At 41.6% G+C, this 18831-nt stretch overlaps 1 protein-coding gene across 2 annotated transcripts in view; it reads left to right on the top strand.

Moving 5' to 3' along the window:
- Nucleotides 1–18831, top strand: part of ADAMTS12 (ADAM metallopeptidase with thrombospondin type 1 motif 12) — a 328239-nt gene that overhangs the window by 260536 nt on the left and 48872 nt on the right. For both annotated transcript variants that reach the window (XM_081287375.1, XM_081287376.1), the window contains 2 exons: nucleotides 8036–9154; nucleotides 13641–13793. In XM_081287375.1, the coding sequence (XP_081143501.1) occupies nucleotides 8036–9154; nucleotides 13641–13793 (1272 nt within the window). The remainder of the gene's footprint in view (nucleotides 1–8035; nucleotides 9155–13640; nucleotides 13794–18831) is intronic.

Below are 18831 nucleotides of genomic sequence, written 5' to 3'. Positions count from 1 at the left end.
ATCTGCTTTTGTCCAACTTACTTTGGGGGTTCAGAGGGTAAGGAAGAGGAACTCTGTTTATTTTAAACAAAAACAAGGCATTAGAGTTTCTGGAGTTTCCATTTTTCCTAGGTGTATCCCTTTTGTAGCATGTCTGGCGAGAAGCAGCTGATGCAGTAGTAAAGGGCATAACCCCGAGAACATGGCTCCTGGGTTCAAATGCTGGCTTTGCCACTTACTAAAAGTGAAAGTTTAATCTGTCTTTCATTGACTTTAGTTTTCATCAGCTTGTTTTGCCCCACTTCCCTACATGTTTATTTGGCCTGTTTCTCCCACTGGTTGGCAGGCAGCCATGGGTGCAATTTGGTTTGATTTGATTTGGATACGCATGTGGCATGCCCTCACTCTTTCCAAAAGCATTTCAGGCAGTGTGCAGTGAAAGGGCTCTAGACATTGAGGTGGTGAAATAGAAGTCATGGTCATGACTGAGAGCAGAGATCAAGATCTAAACATGAGGATAATAAGGTAACTATGATTAAGCTTCAGTTTAATCCAGTGCATTGAGGCAACAGGGCAGCACTGTGGGTTCTATAATTGTTTCTATCCAATAGATGGAAGGGTACCTCTTCTTCCAGAGATACCTCAGTGTAATAAATTGCCAAAGGTATGTGAGGTTTTCAATAATGGCTCCAATAATAAAATTAGAAAATGATTCAGTCAGATTATTTGTAAAACACTATGTTAGGTGGATGATGGACGGATGGGTAACTAATAAAGGCACTGTGTCATTGATAATTGCAGCTGACTTTGTGTATCCTAGCAGGCAGAAAAGTGAACGGAGATCCCAGAGAACCATCCAGGTTCCAATCTTGTACTTCATAAACTCACATCCAGTCTCAGGAAAATTATTTCACCTTACAGGGCCTCAGTTTCTCAACAAAGCCATCATGTTACTTCATGTTACTTCTATCAGATAGACGAACAAACTTAATAGTCATTTTTCTGGGTTTTCTATCCCTGGCAATCTTTAACTGTGTGGCCTCAAGCTAGCATTAACCCCCTCTCAGCCTTTCCTCATCTATAAAGAGAGGGTTATTATAAAACTTGAACAAAATAACCCGTGTAAGCACTTGGTATAGTACCTGACAGATAGTAAGTGTTCACTAAATGATGACTTTACTATCAGACAAGTGAACAAGGGCCAACTTTCCATGCTACTTTGATTTTGCAAGCCTTGCCCATCAATGGCACCCAAACATCCTGAAGGGATTAATCTGTGGTCCTTTGATTTTCCACCTACTCCTTTCTTTGCTCAGGGATATTTTATTCATAAAACACTATCTGCACAGTGCATAGGCATGTCAGTTTTTTCAAGGGCCAACACAAATACCTGAGACCTGAAAAAAAACAAAAACTAATGGATTACTTTTGTTAAAACAAAGGGACACTGAAAACTCAGCAATCAATATTTAATTACGTATTTATTTAAAATATTTATCAGACAATTATTTTGTATATTAAACATTTTTGAATGTATAATATATTTATGTTAGTCTACTTTGGGTTACTGTGACCCAAATACCTAATAAGAATAAATTAGAGGAGAAAAGATTGATTTGGGCTTCTTAAGGTTTCAGTGCATGGTAAGCCAGCTCCATTTCTCAGAGCCTGTGGAGAGGCAGAGCATCATGGCAGATGGACATGGCAGAAGACAGCTGCTCAACTCATAGCATCTGGAAAGAAGGAGGGAAGTGGCAGCAGAATATGGACTTTTCCAGTTCCATGCTGGAACTGCTTCCTCTAACTGTTCCCACCTCCCAGTAGTACATTCAGCTACAAGTGGATTCATCCACTGATGAGTTCAGAGCCCTCATGATTGAATCATTGCTTCAAAGCCCCGCCTCTGAACCTTGCTTCATTCAGGGACCATGCTTTTAATGCACGAGCTTTGGGGGGATATTCCAGATCCAAACCATAACAGCATTTAATCCTTACAACAGTGTTATCATCCCTACTTCACAGGCAAAGAAACTGAGACATAAAGAGTTTGGAAACTTGCCCAAGGTCACCTAGCTGCTAAGTAGTAGAGCCAGGATTTGAATACAGCAACAAAGTTTCTATTCTGAGCACTCTGCCACACTGCATCTCAAATGCCTGCAAAATACAACAGTATGACAGCTCTTAATATTCATAGGAAATGTATTATGTTTGTAAATAATCTTTTCTCACTTTGCTGGCATTCCAAACTGTCCCTAATGATTGCTGTGATATCAAAGTCTCTCAAAAAAAAAAAAAAAAAAAAAAAGCGAGTTACCCTCAACAAATAATTTCTAAAACAAAAAGAAAAGAAAACCTACCAACTTTTTTTTACAGCAAAATATGATATTTTACTTGAGACTACAGATGTACTTGAATAGATTGGATGGGACACGTGGTGGATCCTCCACAAGTGGACATGGTCAGGATCTGGGAAGATCTTTAATCTGCCTTTCTGGTGCCTGACAAAAACACATAAACAAGTGAACAAAGCAATCAGCTAATCAAATTTCTAAGAATTTATTAGCGAAAGCTGTTCACAAAGCTATTAGGGTAGAGGGTGACTAAAGAGACTAAATGCCCTCTAATACTCCTGTTTCAGTGAAGATACTAGGCACTGTGTGGGGCTGGACCCTGGTGATCTGACCTTGATTGTCCTGTGTTTGGCATGGGATGTCTGTAAGAACCAGCATCTTCCAGACATCAGCAGCCTGTGCTCTGCCAGGGCTCCTGGAGAACAGATGTGGAAGATAATCTTGTTTGAAGAAACTGCTCAGAGAAAACCATGTTGATTCTCTTCATCAAGTCTGATTTGTTTTTTTTAATTATCTAGAATACTGAACTAATACCCCAGAGCTGCCCTAACAAAGTACCACTGAAACTATGTGGCTTAAACAACAGAAATTTCTTATCTCACAGTTCCCAATGCTAGAAACCCGAGATCAAATCCTCAGCAGGGTTACTTCCTTCTGAAAACTGTGAGGAGGAATCATTATTTCATGCCTTTCCCCTGGTGTCTGGTGGATTTCTGGAAATCTTTGTGTTCCTTAGCTTGCAAATGCATGACCAAACCCTCATCTTCATCTACACATGATATTCTCCCTACATATATGTCTCTGATTTCAAATTTCCCCCTTTTTTTATTTTAGTTTTTGGCACTGAGGATTGAACCCAGGGGCACTTTACCACTGAGCTACATACCCAGCCATTTTTATTTTTGGCTTTGAGACAGGGTCTCACTAAGTTGCTCAGGGCCTCACTAAATTGCTAGGATTAGCTTTGAACTTGTGATCCTCCTGCCTTAGCCTCCAGAGTTGCTGAGAGTCACAGGCCTATACCACCATGCCTGAATAATTTTTCCTTTTTCTAGGAATACCAGTCATACTGGATTAGAGCCCACCTTAACAACATCATTTTAACTTGATTTCCTCTAAAGGTCTATCCAAATAAACTCACATTCCGAGGTAGGCATTATAAGCCCTCACATATCTTTTTGTGGGAGGAGGAGTACACAATTGAACCCATAACAAGAATTTAATTTTAAAGCAGGTTTTAGAATGAGATCTAATCATTATTTATAAATTCCTAACACTATACATTAAATTGTTTATGCCCGAGTATTATCTCTTTCTATGCTTAGCCATTTAGCCAAAATCCTCTGATATACTCCATGTTTTTTAAATAAACTCACCCTGAGCATCACAGTTCTGGGCCCATTATGAGTCCTCCCCTTCCATTATGAGTCCTCCTCTTCCCTTCCCTGCAGTGCACCTCAGGTGGGTGGAGTTGACCAATTTAGCAGCAGACCTCTTCCTCAGCAGGCTTCCCCCAGAGGCCTTCATCCAGGAGTGATGGCAAGGGAGGGCAAGATAACTCCCAGAGAGGGAGTGAACAGATTGACAAGCTACTTGCCTGGTATAGGGTTCAAAATTATAAGGTAAGAGCATATGATAATCATAGCTGAAATTGGTTTGGAGAATTCTGAAACTACAAATTGAGATGGGTTCCAAAGGTGGTGTTGTTGTGTACTGCATTTATCTCATCCAAAGGGCTTGACAGCTCCTAAGGAGATAAACACAGTCGAAGATGTACTGGAAGAAGTGTGAGGCTGAATACAAAGCATCACTGATTTTTCTGTCTTGAGTGTAAGAAAAGGCAAGCCAGTGCTTAGTTCCGGTGTCCCTGGGAGATAGCACTGTAATGCTAGGGCACAACATGACACAGTGCTGAGGAATGGCATCCATGGGCTGGGAAGATTCAGTGTCTCCCGGGTAAGGAAATAGGGGTGTCAGAGAACATACAGACTTCTCCCAGACCCAGATCTCCGTTAATGAAGTTTTGAACTGCCATTGGGAAATTGTGCCAATGGATGCAGGGTATCTGCCTTTTTTAAGAGAACCCAAAACTCCGGGGTTTTCTAAAATATGAAATTACTAGTTTTCAAAATTTTGGTCACTAATTCAGTTTTTGTTTGTGTGTGTGTGTGTGTGTGTGTGTGTGTGTGTGGTTTTAAGATTCAACAAGCCAAAGAATACATGTTTATAAGCCAAATTTAGTCCTTAGGCTGCCACTTTGGAACTCCTGTTAACTTGTACCAAAATTTAATGCATTTCAGCTGAACAGCCAGCTAGATAGCTATTAGTAATTTCTGCTTTGTTCTTTGGGGTTCAACAGAGTCACACACTTAATAATATTGTTTAGCTCTTGAAATCTGCAGGTTAAAAGACCACATGCCCATCATCAATTAGCCTGAGAAATATGATTCAAAAATAAATAAATAAATCCAGCAATAAGCCAGAGGGGAACATGGGTCTCCACAGTGTCTATACACATGTGCCTGACCTTACTTCACCACCCAACAGGAAGTTCTGTGTGCCATGCTCTAAAAGAACAATAGAGATTGAGAACCTTCAACCTCTTTGCTATTAGCATCCCTGTTGTTATCAGCATCGTTATTATAGCAGCTACAATAGTAGCTTCCAGTTACCAATCATCTTGTAGAAATCATGTACAGTTTTCAGACCATCCTTTCAGCAGCCTTGAAAGGTGGGCACTAATTTCTCTCAATTTCCAGATGAAGATACTGAGACTTTGTTTTAGTTCACCCTTGCTTTGCTGTGACCTAAAGTCCCAACAAGAACAACGTAAAGGAAGAAAAGTTTATTTTAGCTCCGTTTCAGAGGTCTTCATCCACAGATGGCTGATTCCATAGCTCTGAGCCCAAGGAGGCAGAACATCATAGTGGAAGGGAATGGTGGAATAAAACAGCTCAAGTCATAGCAACAAGGAAACAGAGAGCTCTCCACTCACCTGGGACAAAATATAAACCCCAAGGGCACACCCCCAGTGAACTGCTTCTTCTAACCTCACCCTGCCTTCCACCCAGCTAATCTATAATAGTGGATTAATCCATTAATTTTTAAGTTAAAGCTCTTATAATCATTTTGTCTGTGAATATTCTTACATTGTCTCACATAAGAGCTTTTTTGGGAGACACCACATATCTAAACAATAACAAGCATTGGGGAATTTAAGCTATTTTCACAAGTTTTTCAGTTCTTTTTTCCCCCCATAGTTCAAGGTAAGAACAGAGGAAACATATTTTTCTAAATGCTTGTGAAGAGATATACTAAATTCTCACATCCCTAGGGGGTCATTTGAAATATTTCAAATTAAAACAATTTATTCCACAAAGGAAAAAAAAGGGGGGTGGGGGGAGGTGGACAAAGGGAGCAAAAGAGGAGAAAGAAAAGAGAAATCAAAAGGGTTTCCTATTATGTTGCTATCTACTCAAATAACTTCTTGGAAAGAAAAACTGTAAGAGGGGTCGCGGGGTGCTTGAGGACAGGTGACATTTACCAGGCTCTCATTTATGAGAAAGCTGTCTCCAAACCAAGCTGCCTGAGGCAACTAGCATGGAAATGTGTTCAGACAGACACTGAATATTTTTGGTTGGACTGATAAATTTTTATAGAGTGGAAATTTGAAAATCCAAGGGGTTCTGATTAGAATATAATAAGAGGAGAGAGACTTGCAGTGATTAAACTGGACAGAGCATAAAGTACTTGAAACACAAGGGTGGAGAAATTGTGGCAAAACTGGAAAATAAACATTTCCAGCCTCACTTTCCAGCTCCAAGTAAATCATGGAAAGTGCTGGAGGATAACATATCCTCACTGGTGGGCTCCCAGGTCTTTGTTTGGTAACCTCAACTTTGGTGCTTAAAAAAACCAGTATGCACTCCTGCTCATAAAGCACAGTTCCCACCAAAGAGTCCTGAGAAGGCAGTCTTAGAGCAGGGTGTCTGCAGGTTTTGTTGGTATTTTCAAGTCACTGCTTTGCTGGTTGAGCCCTAATCTGCAGTTGGCCTCTCCCTCGGCTGTCCATTCTGTGCTCAGAGCCATCTCCTGCTTTTCAAAGGCGTTGATTTCACAAGAGTTGTTATAGATCAGTGAATGATTATGCTCCATTAAAACAAAATAAAGATGGAGCTTCCTACATTGATATTATTTTCCTATATAGAGGAAATTGAAAATAGAACTTTAGAAGGCAAGGAACTTAAGCTAAAAATAATGCATAAGCTCATGAGTAAGAATTTTCCCATTCCTGTTATTTTTTTCCCCCGAGGCCAAACGATCACTTAGTAAATATATACAAAGTAATCAGGTGTCTTAAGAACTATCCTGGAATGCAGTTATGAATAAGAAATAGTTCCTGCCTTTGAGTTACTTTCCAGAAGTCAGAAGTTTGGTCAAGTCAATGAGCTAAACTCCACGGATAGCTATTTGTTTAGAGTGTCTCACTAGGTTTTGACAGGAAAGAGAGGATGAGGATGAACCTGATTCTTACTTACTCTAAGACTGACTTGCAACCTTTCAAAGCAAGTTGCTGGACTTTTCTCCTGTGGGACCTGGAATAATCATTCTTGTCTTGTAAACCTCACAGGGATATCACAAGTACCTCATAGAATAATAGCTATCAAGTCCTTTGAAATCCTATGAGTGTTATGCAGTCCCATCCTTAATAAACCTTTTTGAGGTCAGGGATACAAGGCAAATGTAAAATGGTCAGCAAAGGCCTGAAAGTGGTCCATGCTTAAATGCCAACTTTTTGGTGGTTGTCTTAAAATGCCACTGAAAAGGAAATGGAGTGGTCAGGCAGAGTATGGATACTTAAATGTTGGTGTTATGTAGTAACTATATACAAATTATGGCTGCTGAGATTGATAAACTAAACATTTCTTTTTTATCCTGAATTCTGAGGAAGGACTGTCTTGTCAGGATTCCCCAAAAACCAATCTAGCTACTTGTGTTTGGCATGCCCTACAGAAGCTGGGGGACACACTGGGGAAGTAATATGCCTCCACCCCAGTGTGTACATTAGCAGCACACTAACGGATTGACCCAACTCTTCGGGAAAGGATATATCCTGCCTTTGATTAACTACTCGTCTTTAAATTCCACAAATGGACTTAGATTCATGAATGTGTGTGAGTGTGGGGATTGTGTAGCTTTTAATTCTACCTGCCACAGCCAAATGATTATGATACTTGGGAGAAACTGCTGAATGATAATAGCTATTTTCTAAGATAAAGCAAAAGTTTCAATATAACTAACAATAGATGCCTAAAACTATGTAACCATGTCATATTAATTTAATAGCATTGCAACCCTAGGAGAGAGATAATATTACTAACTCACTCTTAAAGAAATTAGGTAGCTTTAAATCATTGCATTCCCGGTAGATCCCACTACTCACTGTTCAAAGAGATTTCAGCTTGACTAGGTCATGGTTTACATTCTCAGTTTGTGAAGAGTAAGTAAATAGTTGATCCTTAGCCCCAGCTGGTCTTCAGGAAGTGGATATTTCCATGGGAAACTGAAAGAGCACAGAAACCAAATGTAGAGATTGAAGACAACATTAACTGCACAGTTCAGCCACCCACGGCTGGGCCTGTCCTCATCTGCTGTAGACCTGCCCATGAGAATGAAAACATCTAACAGCTGTATCTCTTTTCCAGTGTTCTGTTTCCTGTGGTGGAGGAGTGCGGATTCGCAGTGTCACGTGTGCCAAGAACCTGGATGAACCTTGCGACAAGACGAGGAAACCCAACAGCCGAGCCCTGTGTGGCCTCCAGCAGTGTCCGTCTAGCCGGAGAGTTCTGAAACCCAACCAAGGCACCATTTCCAATGGGAAAGATCTACCAACCTCTGAGCAAGACCCCTTAAAGCCCATCCCTCCACCCACACCCACGCCTACACTGCTTAACACACCCACCGTGCCTGACTCTATGAGCATCAGTACTCCAGCAGTCGGTAGCACTACTCCTGCCACAGCCTCCAAAGAGGGAGACCTGGATGGGAAACAGTGGCCAAATACTTCAACCCAAACCAACCTGGACTCCCACGATCTCATTTCCACTGGAAGCACTTCCCAGCCCATCCTCCCTTCCTGGTCTTTGAGTGTCCAGCCCCAGGTTGAAAATGCTTCTAGTTCAGATACTGGTCCTACTGCAGAGGGAGGCTTTGTAGCTACAACAAGTAGTTCTGACTTATCTTCTGGCAATGCTGTGACTTGGCAAGTAACTCCATTCTACAGTACCTTGACCAAAGATCCAGAACTGGAGATTCACAGTGGCTCAGGGGATGACAGTGAACAGCCCAAGAACAAAGATGAAAGTAATACTGTTAAGTGGAGCAAGGTCGGTGGGCCTAGAAATGATGATCCAATGGAGAAAGGTACAGAGATGCCACTTGGACCTCCACCAACACCTCGCCTTGGGGAGGAGTCCTTACAGCCTCCCTCTAGCACAGTTATAGAAGGACCACTACCTAGTCAAAGACCCAGTATCCTGAAAAACGGGACACTCAGAGAAGAAGGGATGGTCACTGAAAAATCAAGTAACACTCCACTCCCTCAAGGAGGTGACTACCAGCCAATACTCTCAGAAAAGTCTGTAAAAAATCACCACCTGGAACTTCCAAGCAACGCAAATGTAACGCAAGATTCTGAACCAGTCCTGACGGAGGAAGACGCGTCTAGCCTGATTGCTGAGGGGTTTTTGCTGAATGCCTCCAATTATAAGCAGCTCATGAAGGACCACACTCCTCCATACTGGGTTGTTGGAAACTGGAGTGAGGTAAGAGATTATGTTTCCTATCCCTAATCTGATTATACATGGAAAACAGCTAGCAATGTCGCATTCTTGTGCAAATTTTAAAACAATCTTACATTAAAATGTAGTCTAATGTGGAAAAAATTGAAAGCTGTCAAGTCAATGCCAACTCCTCAAATAGAAGACAGAATACACACACACATACACAGAGAGAGAGAGAGAGAGAGAGAGAGAGAGAGAGAGAGAGAGAAACATATGTGGTGAGATACAGTGAAAAGAACTCTGGACTGAGTCAGGAGATCTGTGTCAGGCAGTAGTAAGATCATGGAAAATTCATCTTTCTATGCCTGATTTTTTTTCAATATTTATTTTTTAGTTGTAGTTGGACACAATATCTTAATTTTATTCATTTATTTATATGTAGTCCTAAGGATTGAACCCAGGGCCTTGCACTTGCTAGGCAAGCGCTCTACCTCTGAGCCACAACCCCAGCCCCATATCCCTGATTTTTATCTACAGAATGATAGGGCAAGTGTAATCACCTCCAGTGTCTCCTCCAGCTATAATGTACAATGATCCTGTGGTGAAGAACAACTGAAAGGGCCTAACTTTGCCCTTCAATCACAAAGCTAATACTGAGGCTTGGTTTAAACCTGTGAAATAATCACATCTAGAATGGAACTCTAAGACCAAACTCTGATAGAATTTTACAGAGCTTACTATATAAATGATTTTTTTCTTTTTTTTTGTCTGAATGTTTATATTAAAACATTTCACTTTGGCTTGTTGGAAGAGTTAAAATATAGGAAAAGAAGAAAATAAACATGATGATAAAATGTTGACCCCTATTTTCAGGCTGCAGAAATTTGGCCAGATGTTTGTTTTTCCATTTCTAGAACTAATGACATCCTTTGAAGCATGAAAACCATTTTTCACTTATTTGAATTTTGAATGTACAGCATATGAACTTGTTAAAATAACCCGACACCAGGTACAAAAAATAGAGTCTTGGAGGGTGGATTTAGCTCTTCAGTGGACAACTTTCCCTCAGCACTGGCTGGTGGGCCAGGAGGGGTAGAGCCCAGTCTGCAGGCTCCAACACATTTGGCCCGTTTGGGTTGGAGTTAAGAGGGAACAAATTGTAGCTCTGTCCCACAAACCTTTCCATAGCTGGTGAGTTCTACAATTAGAAACCCCAGAACAAAGTGTCCTCATTTTAACTAATTTAACAAGAAGAAATATTAAATCACTTTTTGTTTGTTTTGTGCTTTTTCTTTATTTCTTTGTTGTTGTTTTTGTTGTTGTTGTTCTTGTGTGTGTGTTGCTTTATTTTGTTTTCTCTCACTTTTTTCATATTTCTGTCAAACTTTATAGGTCTTCTAAATTAATTGGATTTTTTCTTGTTATCTCTTCTTTTTCATTTTTATTCCTTTCCCTCCCTTTCTGTTTTCTTCTTTCTCTCTTTATCTCTTCTGTTGTTCCTCCCCCTTTTTATTCTTTCAATATATTTTAGCATTATGTATACTATCATTAATACCTAATTTTTTACCCCATTCTATATCATTACTCCCCGTTCTTCTCTTTGATCAGTGGAGTTGTAGAGGTCATCTGCAGGATGCAAAACGCACAGTTCCCTGATCGTATACCATAGTGAAGATGGTTTCATCCCAAAATACAAGGATGGTTCTACATATATAAACCAATAAACATAATTCATCACATAAACAGAATCAAGGATTAAAAACACATGATCTTCTCAACAGATGCAAAAAGCCTTTAACATCCCTTCTGGGTAAAATCCCTGAAGAAACTGGGTATAGAAGGATCTTTTAGTCTCTATTTCATTAATTTCAGCTCTGATCTTTTATTCTTTCTTTCCTTTATTATTCCATAATGTTGAATCTCAAACTCTTAGAAAAACAAGATCAAACAGTAGAAGGAAAGAAATAATGAAAAAAATAGATAAGCACAGGCAACAACTTCCTAAATAGTACTCCAATCATCAGGAAATCACAGCAAGGATTTATAAATAGGATGACACAAATGTAAAAACTCCTGCACAGCAAAGGAAACAACACAATGAAGAGAGAGCCTACAGGATGAATAACTTATAAATATGTTTCTCCAGAATCTAGACAAAAAGATAAATCAGTAATTGGGTTATTCCTCAGGGGGTCTTCTCTCTATTAGGACTATAAGGTTAGACAAGCTCTTCTCAGTCCATAAGTTAATACAATGGTTTTACTGAAAGGCAGCTATGGGAAGACCCAGAAATTTTATTTCTTTCCCATCCTCTTATCTTTTCATTTATCCTCAAATCCCAGAGCACTTGTAGAGTTATTTCATTTAAATGTATCATAAGGATTTTACCCTGATACTATTTAATATATGTTAATTAGTTGATAAATACTAATTGATTTAATAATATATTACTATATCCATATAAACTGAGCTACAATGATGACATCAACCATGATGATTATGTGCCCAGAGGCCAGTATGTTTTTATTTTAATAAATCAAAATACAAAGAAATAATTTTGTCTTGAATATCATCATCATTTGATTTTTGACAGCAATAAACTGTCTTACTGAATAATAATATCACAGTTCACCAAAAAGTTGGCCATAATGGTGGAACCATAACTCTGGGCAGTTTGGTTGGGAAAGGGAATTGGCCTATTGTAAAATTTTTCAGAGTTAGTAGGATATTATGAAATTGAAGTTCTACATTTGTGGGAATCTCCCTTGTGACAGCGTTTGGAGCCTGCTCCCTTCGTGCACGTTTTGAGATCAGCTGTTTTGTGTGTAGAGAGAGGGTCAGAACTCAGATTGAAAGCTCTGGGTTTTGAGTTTTTTGCTGTGCCTGATTTTTGTTTCTGCTCATTGTTGAAGCTGTGTCTTTGGGTTTTGTCTCTCTCTATAACGGATCACTTTCTTTCAATCACCACATTTTAGAAACACCAGAATCACCCTGGGTGTCAATCTGCCTGTCCTGCTTAAAAACAACAACAACAAAAACAAACAGTCTTTCAAGTCAGTGTCACTTCATCATTTGTCATCTCCTTTAGTGCCTCTGTCAGGAGAAGGTCCAGTGGTTTCCAGTTGGGTGTTAGGAGGATATGGATATGAGTGGGGATGCGGTTAGGATGATAAGGAAAGGCTGCAGCCAGCATTCAATATTGGAAAGTCAAGAATGAGAAAAGTCCCAGAATGTTCAGGGAAGTTCCTTATAAAGAAGAATTATCCAGTCTAAAATGCCAGTGGTGCCCCAATACTTGAGAATGCAGGACCCTCATTTCCTACTTTTGCCTAGGACACCGACCCTTGCACCCTTGCTGGTCTGGGCACCGCCATACTCTCCCTTCTCCAGTCTTATCCATACACCCTATTGCAAGAGATATAAGACTGCCAATCTAAAAGGACTGTTCGAATGGTTCTGAACTTCTGCTCACAAAATCTTTAATGTTTCCTTATTACATACCAAATCAGATAAAATTCATGCTCACCTAGCATCAGCACCCTTCATAGCCTCACATGATCCAGCTTTCCCTTTACAGCCTCCTCCCTGTCTTCAACACATCTAGACTGCTCAGTTTCCTTTAAACTGCTGTCTGTCGAGTACAGTGCTTTTATGCATGCTGTTTCCTCACTGGAATTTCTGCCCTCTCCTCCTCTGCCTCTTCATATCCTAGCTGTTCTTCAGGATCAAGCTTTTGTTATTCCTAAACAAGGAAGTAATTTCCATTTTGCAGTCCCACCAGCAATGTGTGCCTTTTCCCCCACATCCTCACCAGCACTTATTGTTGTCTGTACTCTTGATAATTGCCATTCTGACTGGAGTGAGGTGAAATATTAGAGTAGTTTTGATTTGAATTTCTCTAATAACTAGAGGTGTTGAACATTTTTCATTATACTTGTTGATCGAATGTATATTTTCTTCTGAGAAGTGTCTGTTCAGCTCCGTTAGCCCATTTATTGATTAGATTTTTGTTTTGTTTTCTTTAGTGTTTTTTGAGTTCTTTCTATATCCTGGAGATTAATGCTCTATCTGAGGTACATGTGGTAAAGATTCGCTCCCAAAAATATGGTTCTCTCTTCACCTCATTGATTGTTTCTTTTGCTGAGAAGAAGCTTTTTAGTTTAAATCCATCCCATTTATAAATTCTTGATTTTATTTCTTGTGCTTTAAGAGTCTTGTTAAGGAAGTTGGGGCCTAATACAACATGATTAAGATTTGGGCCTACTTTTTCCTCTATTAGGCATTGGGTCTAATTCCTAGGTCCTTGATCCACTTTGAGTTTGGGGGAAATTTTTTTTTAATATTGATCCCAAGGCTTCAGACCCGAAATTCAGATGGGTTCATGTGTGTGGAGGCCCATTATTGGCATCGTTCTGTGGGCAATGTTAGCATCTAGAACAGGGAATCCCTCCCTGCAGGGTCCCAGTCATTGGGCGTGTCTGAGGAAGCCGTCCTCAGCCTGTCTTCTCTTTTCCCATCCCTGCTGCAGTGTTCCACCACCTGTGGGCTGGGGGCTTACTGGAGAAGTGTGGAGTGCAGCACCCAGATAGATGCTGACTGTGCGGCCATCCAGAGGCCTGACCCTGCAAAGAAATGCCACCTTCGCCCATGTGCCGGATGGAAAGTGGGAAACTGGAGCAAGGTAATCTACCAGGCTGTGTCCGGGGGTGGGTGGAGGAATCTTCTGTAAGTATTTGCTAAAGTTGGTTTCTCTCCTCCCTTTCGACATTTTTCATTCTTCTCTGCCTCTTTTCTTTTATGAAATCATTCGTGGGTAGTCATAGGATTACCATGGGCCCGATTCTAGTTACCCAAAAGTCTTAGAACTGCACAGTTTTTATTAACTTGCCTGTTTTTGCCTGCATGTCCTTTCTCTTACAAAACAAACTAGAATTAAAAGTTAAATTTGTATAATTAATTGCTTTGTCCAGCACGTAGCACTATTTCGTTATACTGCTAAATTACTTCAATTTAGAAAGTATAAAGAATAATTATATATTATCATATATATAATTAAACTGTGGCTCAGCACCTCTTCACAAAACAACCCTACAGGTTTAATCTGCCAGACTTAAAAATGAAAAAAAAAAAAAAAGCCAAGGCATAAAGAATAATTTGGGGCAGTACTTGGTCGGCGGACCGCCCCGTGGATGGAGTCTGGGACGCGCCCGAGTTAATTAGCCGCGAGTTACCAGAGAGGGATTACAGCGAAGCGGATTCTGCAGGCTCCTGCCAGTGGCACACTAGCCGCGCTGAGTGCTGAATTCCAGCTTTGAAATACAGGAGAGAATCGGTCCAGTTCGTTTCCCGACACCGGTCGGAACACGCAGGAGGACAGCAGCCGCCATCATGGAGAGCTGACGCAATCATCCCTGCTTTCTACTGATCTCAGCTCATTCAACTACAGAACAGGTGATTCCAGGCTGGTATTTGCCTGCGTCGCGCAGACAGATCGCTCAGGCTCGGGATTGGAAACTCTGAGGAGAATACTCTTCAGGCCTCACCCCTGGCAAGGCGGGCGCCGGGCTTTGAGCTGCCAGATTCTAGTTCCCCGGGTTGCTTTGGCCCAGGGCGGGAGATCCTTCTTGGCCCGGGGCTACGGAACCCGCGGCGACTGTGTCTTTGGCCCTGCCCCTGTCTGAGCGTACACTGAGCTGGGAGAGGTTGGAGCTGCCAGGTCCGGGCGGGGGCCGCCTGGGCCTGAGGTTGGGGTACCTCTGTGGACCCTGCTCCGAGCAGAGTGTGGCAGGGATCGGAGAGGCTGGGTTCTGGCCCTCGTGGCCGCTTGAGCCCAGGGCCGCGGAGCCTGTGGGGACCGCGAGCTGAGGCCACCCACAAGTGAAACTTGCGACGAGGGGTAGCGGGACTCTGTCTCCTGGAACAGTTTTGACCCGGAGCTGGAGAGCCCGCGGGAAGTGCGTCTTAGACTCTGCTCCAAGGGGAGCGTACACCAAGCAGGGAGAGTTTGGTGCGGCCAGGCTTGGGCACCTAGCAGGGAGAGTCTGGTGCGGCCAGGCTTGGGCTCCTGGGGCGGCTCTGGCCTGGGTTTGGGGAACCCGCGGCGGTTGCCCTGAGGAGCCTGCTCCTAGCAGAAAGTGGCGGGGATCGGAGAGACCGGCTCCTGGCTCCCGAAGCGGCTCTGGCTCAGGGTTGGGGATCCTACAGGGACTGCTTCTTGGTCCGGGTCCTGCTGGGTACTGCGGGGGCCTGGAGGGCAGAGTGGAGCTGCCTCCTGTGCCCAGAGCAGGCTAAGGGTCCCGCCGGTGTGGTATCGCGACACCCCAACTGCAGCTGTGGCCGAGGAGAGTAGCCGCCCACGCCTGGAACAGGACCAGCGACCCGACGGCAGGGTAGCCAAGTCAACCCACTTGGAGTAGAGGCCATGAAGAGCTGCCGTCTGACCCTGCAAGGTAGGCAGTCCTGCGTCCCACTGGCAGGACAGGCTCGGCAGCCGGCCAGTGTAGTGGACGAGTAGCATCGAGGCAGTCATGTCACACTGGTTGGAGTGGGGGTTGAACAGAGCCGCCGCCAGCATCCGGAAGGAGCCCAGAGACCCGTTGGAGAGGCAGTTAGGTACCCCCACTGGGAGTGGGGGTTGAGCAGATCTGCAGCCCAGGCCCGCAGGGTGGGCAGATCTGAGACCCACCGGCGGAACAGGCTTGGAGGCCAACCAGCGTGGTAGACACGTCACATCAATTGGAGTAGGGGTGGAGAAGAGCTGCTGCCCACGTCCGGATCAGGACCAACGATCCGAGGATGTGGCAGGAACGTCACCGCAATTGGAGTGGGGGCAGAGTAGAGCAGCCACCCGTGCCCGCGGGGCGGGCAGACCTACGACCAACCAGCGTAGTATATAGATCACCCTGATTAGAGGAGGATCACAGCCACTACCCGCCCTACAAGAGAGGTATCCTAAATATACAAGAGCAACAAAAATAAACAGGGGGAAAAATTTCAAAAACACAACAGTTTCACGAAGCAGAAAGAAACGCAAGCAACATGAAAAGACAAGGAAAGAAAGGACCACAAGCAATGCAGGTCAACTCAACCCTAGAAGAGGTAATAGCTGCAACAGACGGAATGTCAGATAAAGAGTTCAGGATATACATGCTTCAGATGATCTGGACTCTCAAGGAAGACATGAGACAGCAAAACCAGACAATGAAAGATCACATTGACAAGGAACTACAGAAACAAATCCAGGAAGTAAAAGATCAATTTCACAGGGAGCTAGAAGTAATAAAGAACAAACAAATAGAAATCCTAGAAATGCAGGAAGCAATAAACCAACTTAAAACCTCAATTGACAATACTACCAGCAGAATAGATCACTTAGAAGATAGAACATCAGACAATGAAGACAAAGTATTTCAACTTGAGAAGAACATAGACAGTTCAGCAAGACTGCTAAGAAACCATGAGCAGAACATCCAAGAGATATGGGATAACATTAAAAGGCCAAACTTAAGAGTCATTGGGATACAGGAGGGCACAGAGCTCCAAACCAGAGGAATGAACAATCTATTCAATGAAATAATACGAGAAAACTTCCCAGACTTGAAGAATGAAACAGAATCCCATATCCTAGAAGCCTACAGGACGCCAAAAGTGCAAAATCATAAGAGATCCACACCTAGACACATTATAATGAAGATGCCCAACATACAGAATAAGGAGAGAATTTTAAAAGCTACAAGAGAAAGAAAGCAGATTACATTTAGGGGCAAACCAATCAGAATAACAGCTGATCTCTCAACACAGACTCTGAAAGCTAGAAGATCCTGGAATAACATATTTCAAACACTGAAAGAAAATGGGCTCCAACCAAGAATCGTGTATCCGGCGAAATTAAGCTTCAGGATGGAAGATGAAATTAAAACCTTTCACGATAAACAAAAGTTAAAAGAATTCGCAGCTAGAAAACCATCTCTTCAAAAAATCCTTGGCAAAACATTACAGGAAGAGGAAACTGAAAATAACATTGAAAACCATCAGTGGGAGATAGGACAGTAAAGGGGGGAAAGTAACCAAAGAGGAAAACTAATCAGGTTTAGTAACATAAATAAACAAATATGACTGGAGGAACAAACCTAATCTCAATAATAACCCTAAATGTTAATGGCTTAAACTCACCAATTAAGAAGAGACACAGGCTAGTCGAATGGATCACAAAACAAGATCCAACAATATGTTGCCTACAGGAGACGCATTTGATAGGAAAAGATATACATAGACTGAAGGTGAAAGGCTGGGAAAAATCATTCCACTCATATGGACTGCGGAAACAAGCAGGAGTGTCCATACTCATATCAAACAAAATAGATTTCAAGCCAAAATTAATCAAAAAGGATAAAGAGGGACATTGCATACTGCTCAAGGGAACCATACACCAACAAGACATAACAATCATAAATATATATGCCCCAAACAATGGTGCACCTACGTTCATCAAGCAAACTCTTCTCAAGTACAAGAGTCTAATAGACCACCATACAATAATCATGGGAGACTTCAACACACCTCTCTCACCACTGGACAGATCTTCCAAACAAAAGTTAAATAAGGAAACTATAGAACTCAACAACACAATTAACAACCTAGACTTAATTGACATATATAGAATATACCACCCAACATCAAGTAGTTACACATTTTTCTCAGCAGCACATGGATCCTTCACAAAAATAGATCATATATTATGTCACAGGGCAACTCTTAGACAATATAAAGGAGTAGAAATAATACCATGCATCCTATCTGATCATAATGGAATGAAACTGAAAATCAACGATAAAAGAAGGAAGGAAAAATCATGCACCACGTGGAGAATGAACAATAGGTTACTGAATGACCAATGGGTCATAGAAGACATCAAGGAGGAAATTAAAAAATTCTTAGAGATAAATGAAAACACTGACACAACATATCGGAATCTATGGGACACATTGAAAGCAGTTTTAAGAGGAAAATTCATTGCTTGGAGTTCATTCCTTAAAAAAAGAAAAAACCAACAAATAAATGATCTCATACTTCATCTCAAAATCCTAGAAAAAGAAGAGCAAAATAACAGCAAAAGAAGTAGAAGGCAAGAAATAATTAAAATCAGAGCTGAAATTAATGAAATTGAAACAAAAGAAACAATTGAAAAAATTGACAAAACCAAAAGTTGGTTCTTTGAAAAAATAAATAAAATTGACAGACCCTTAGCCATGCTAACGAAGAGAAGAAGAGAGAGAACCCAAATTACTAGCATACGGGATGAAAAAGGCAATATCACAACAGACACTTCAGAAATACAGAAGATAATCAGAAATTACTTTGAATCCTTATACTCCAATAAAATAGAAGATAGTGAAGGCATCGATAAATTTCTTAAGTCATATGATCTGCCCAGATTGAGTCAGGAAGATATAGACAACCTAAACAGACCAATAACAATAGAGGAAATAGAAGAAACCATCAAAAGACTACCAACTAAGAAAAGCCCAGGACCGGATGGGTATACAGCAGAATTTTACAAAACCTTTAAAGAGGAACTAACACCAATACTTTTCAAGTTATTTCAGGAAATAGAAAAAGAGGGAGAACTTCCAAATACATTCTACGAGGCCAACATCACCCTGATTCCTAAACCAGACAAAGACACTTCAAAGAAAGAAAACTACAGACCAATATCTCTA

The sequence above is a fragment of the Spermophilus citellus genome (assembly GCF_964194105.1).
Source record: "Spermophilus citellus genome assembly, chromosome: 1".
Lineage (NCBI taxonomy): Eukaryota > Metazoa > Chordata > Mammalia > Rodentia > Sciuridae > Spermophilus > Spermophilus citellus.
This window is presented reverse-complemented; position numbering and strand designations above follow the sequence as displayed.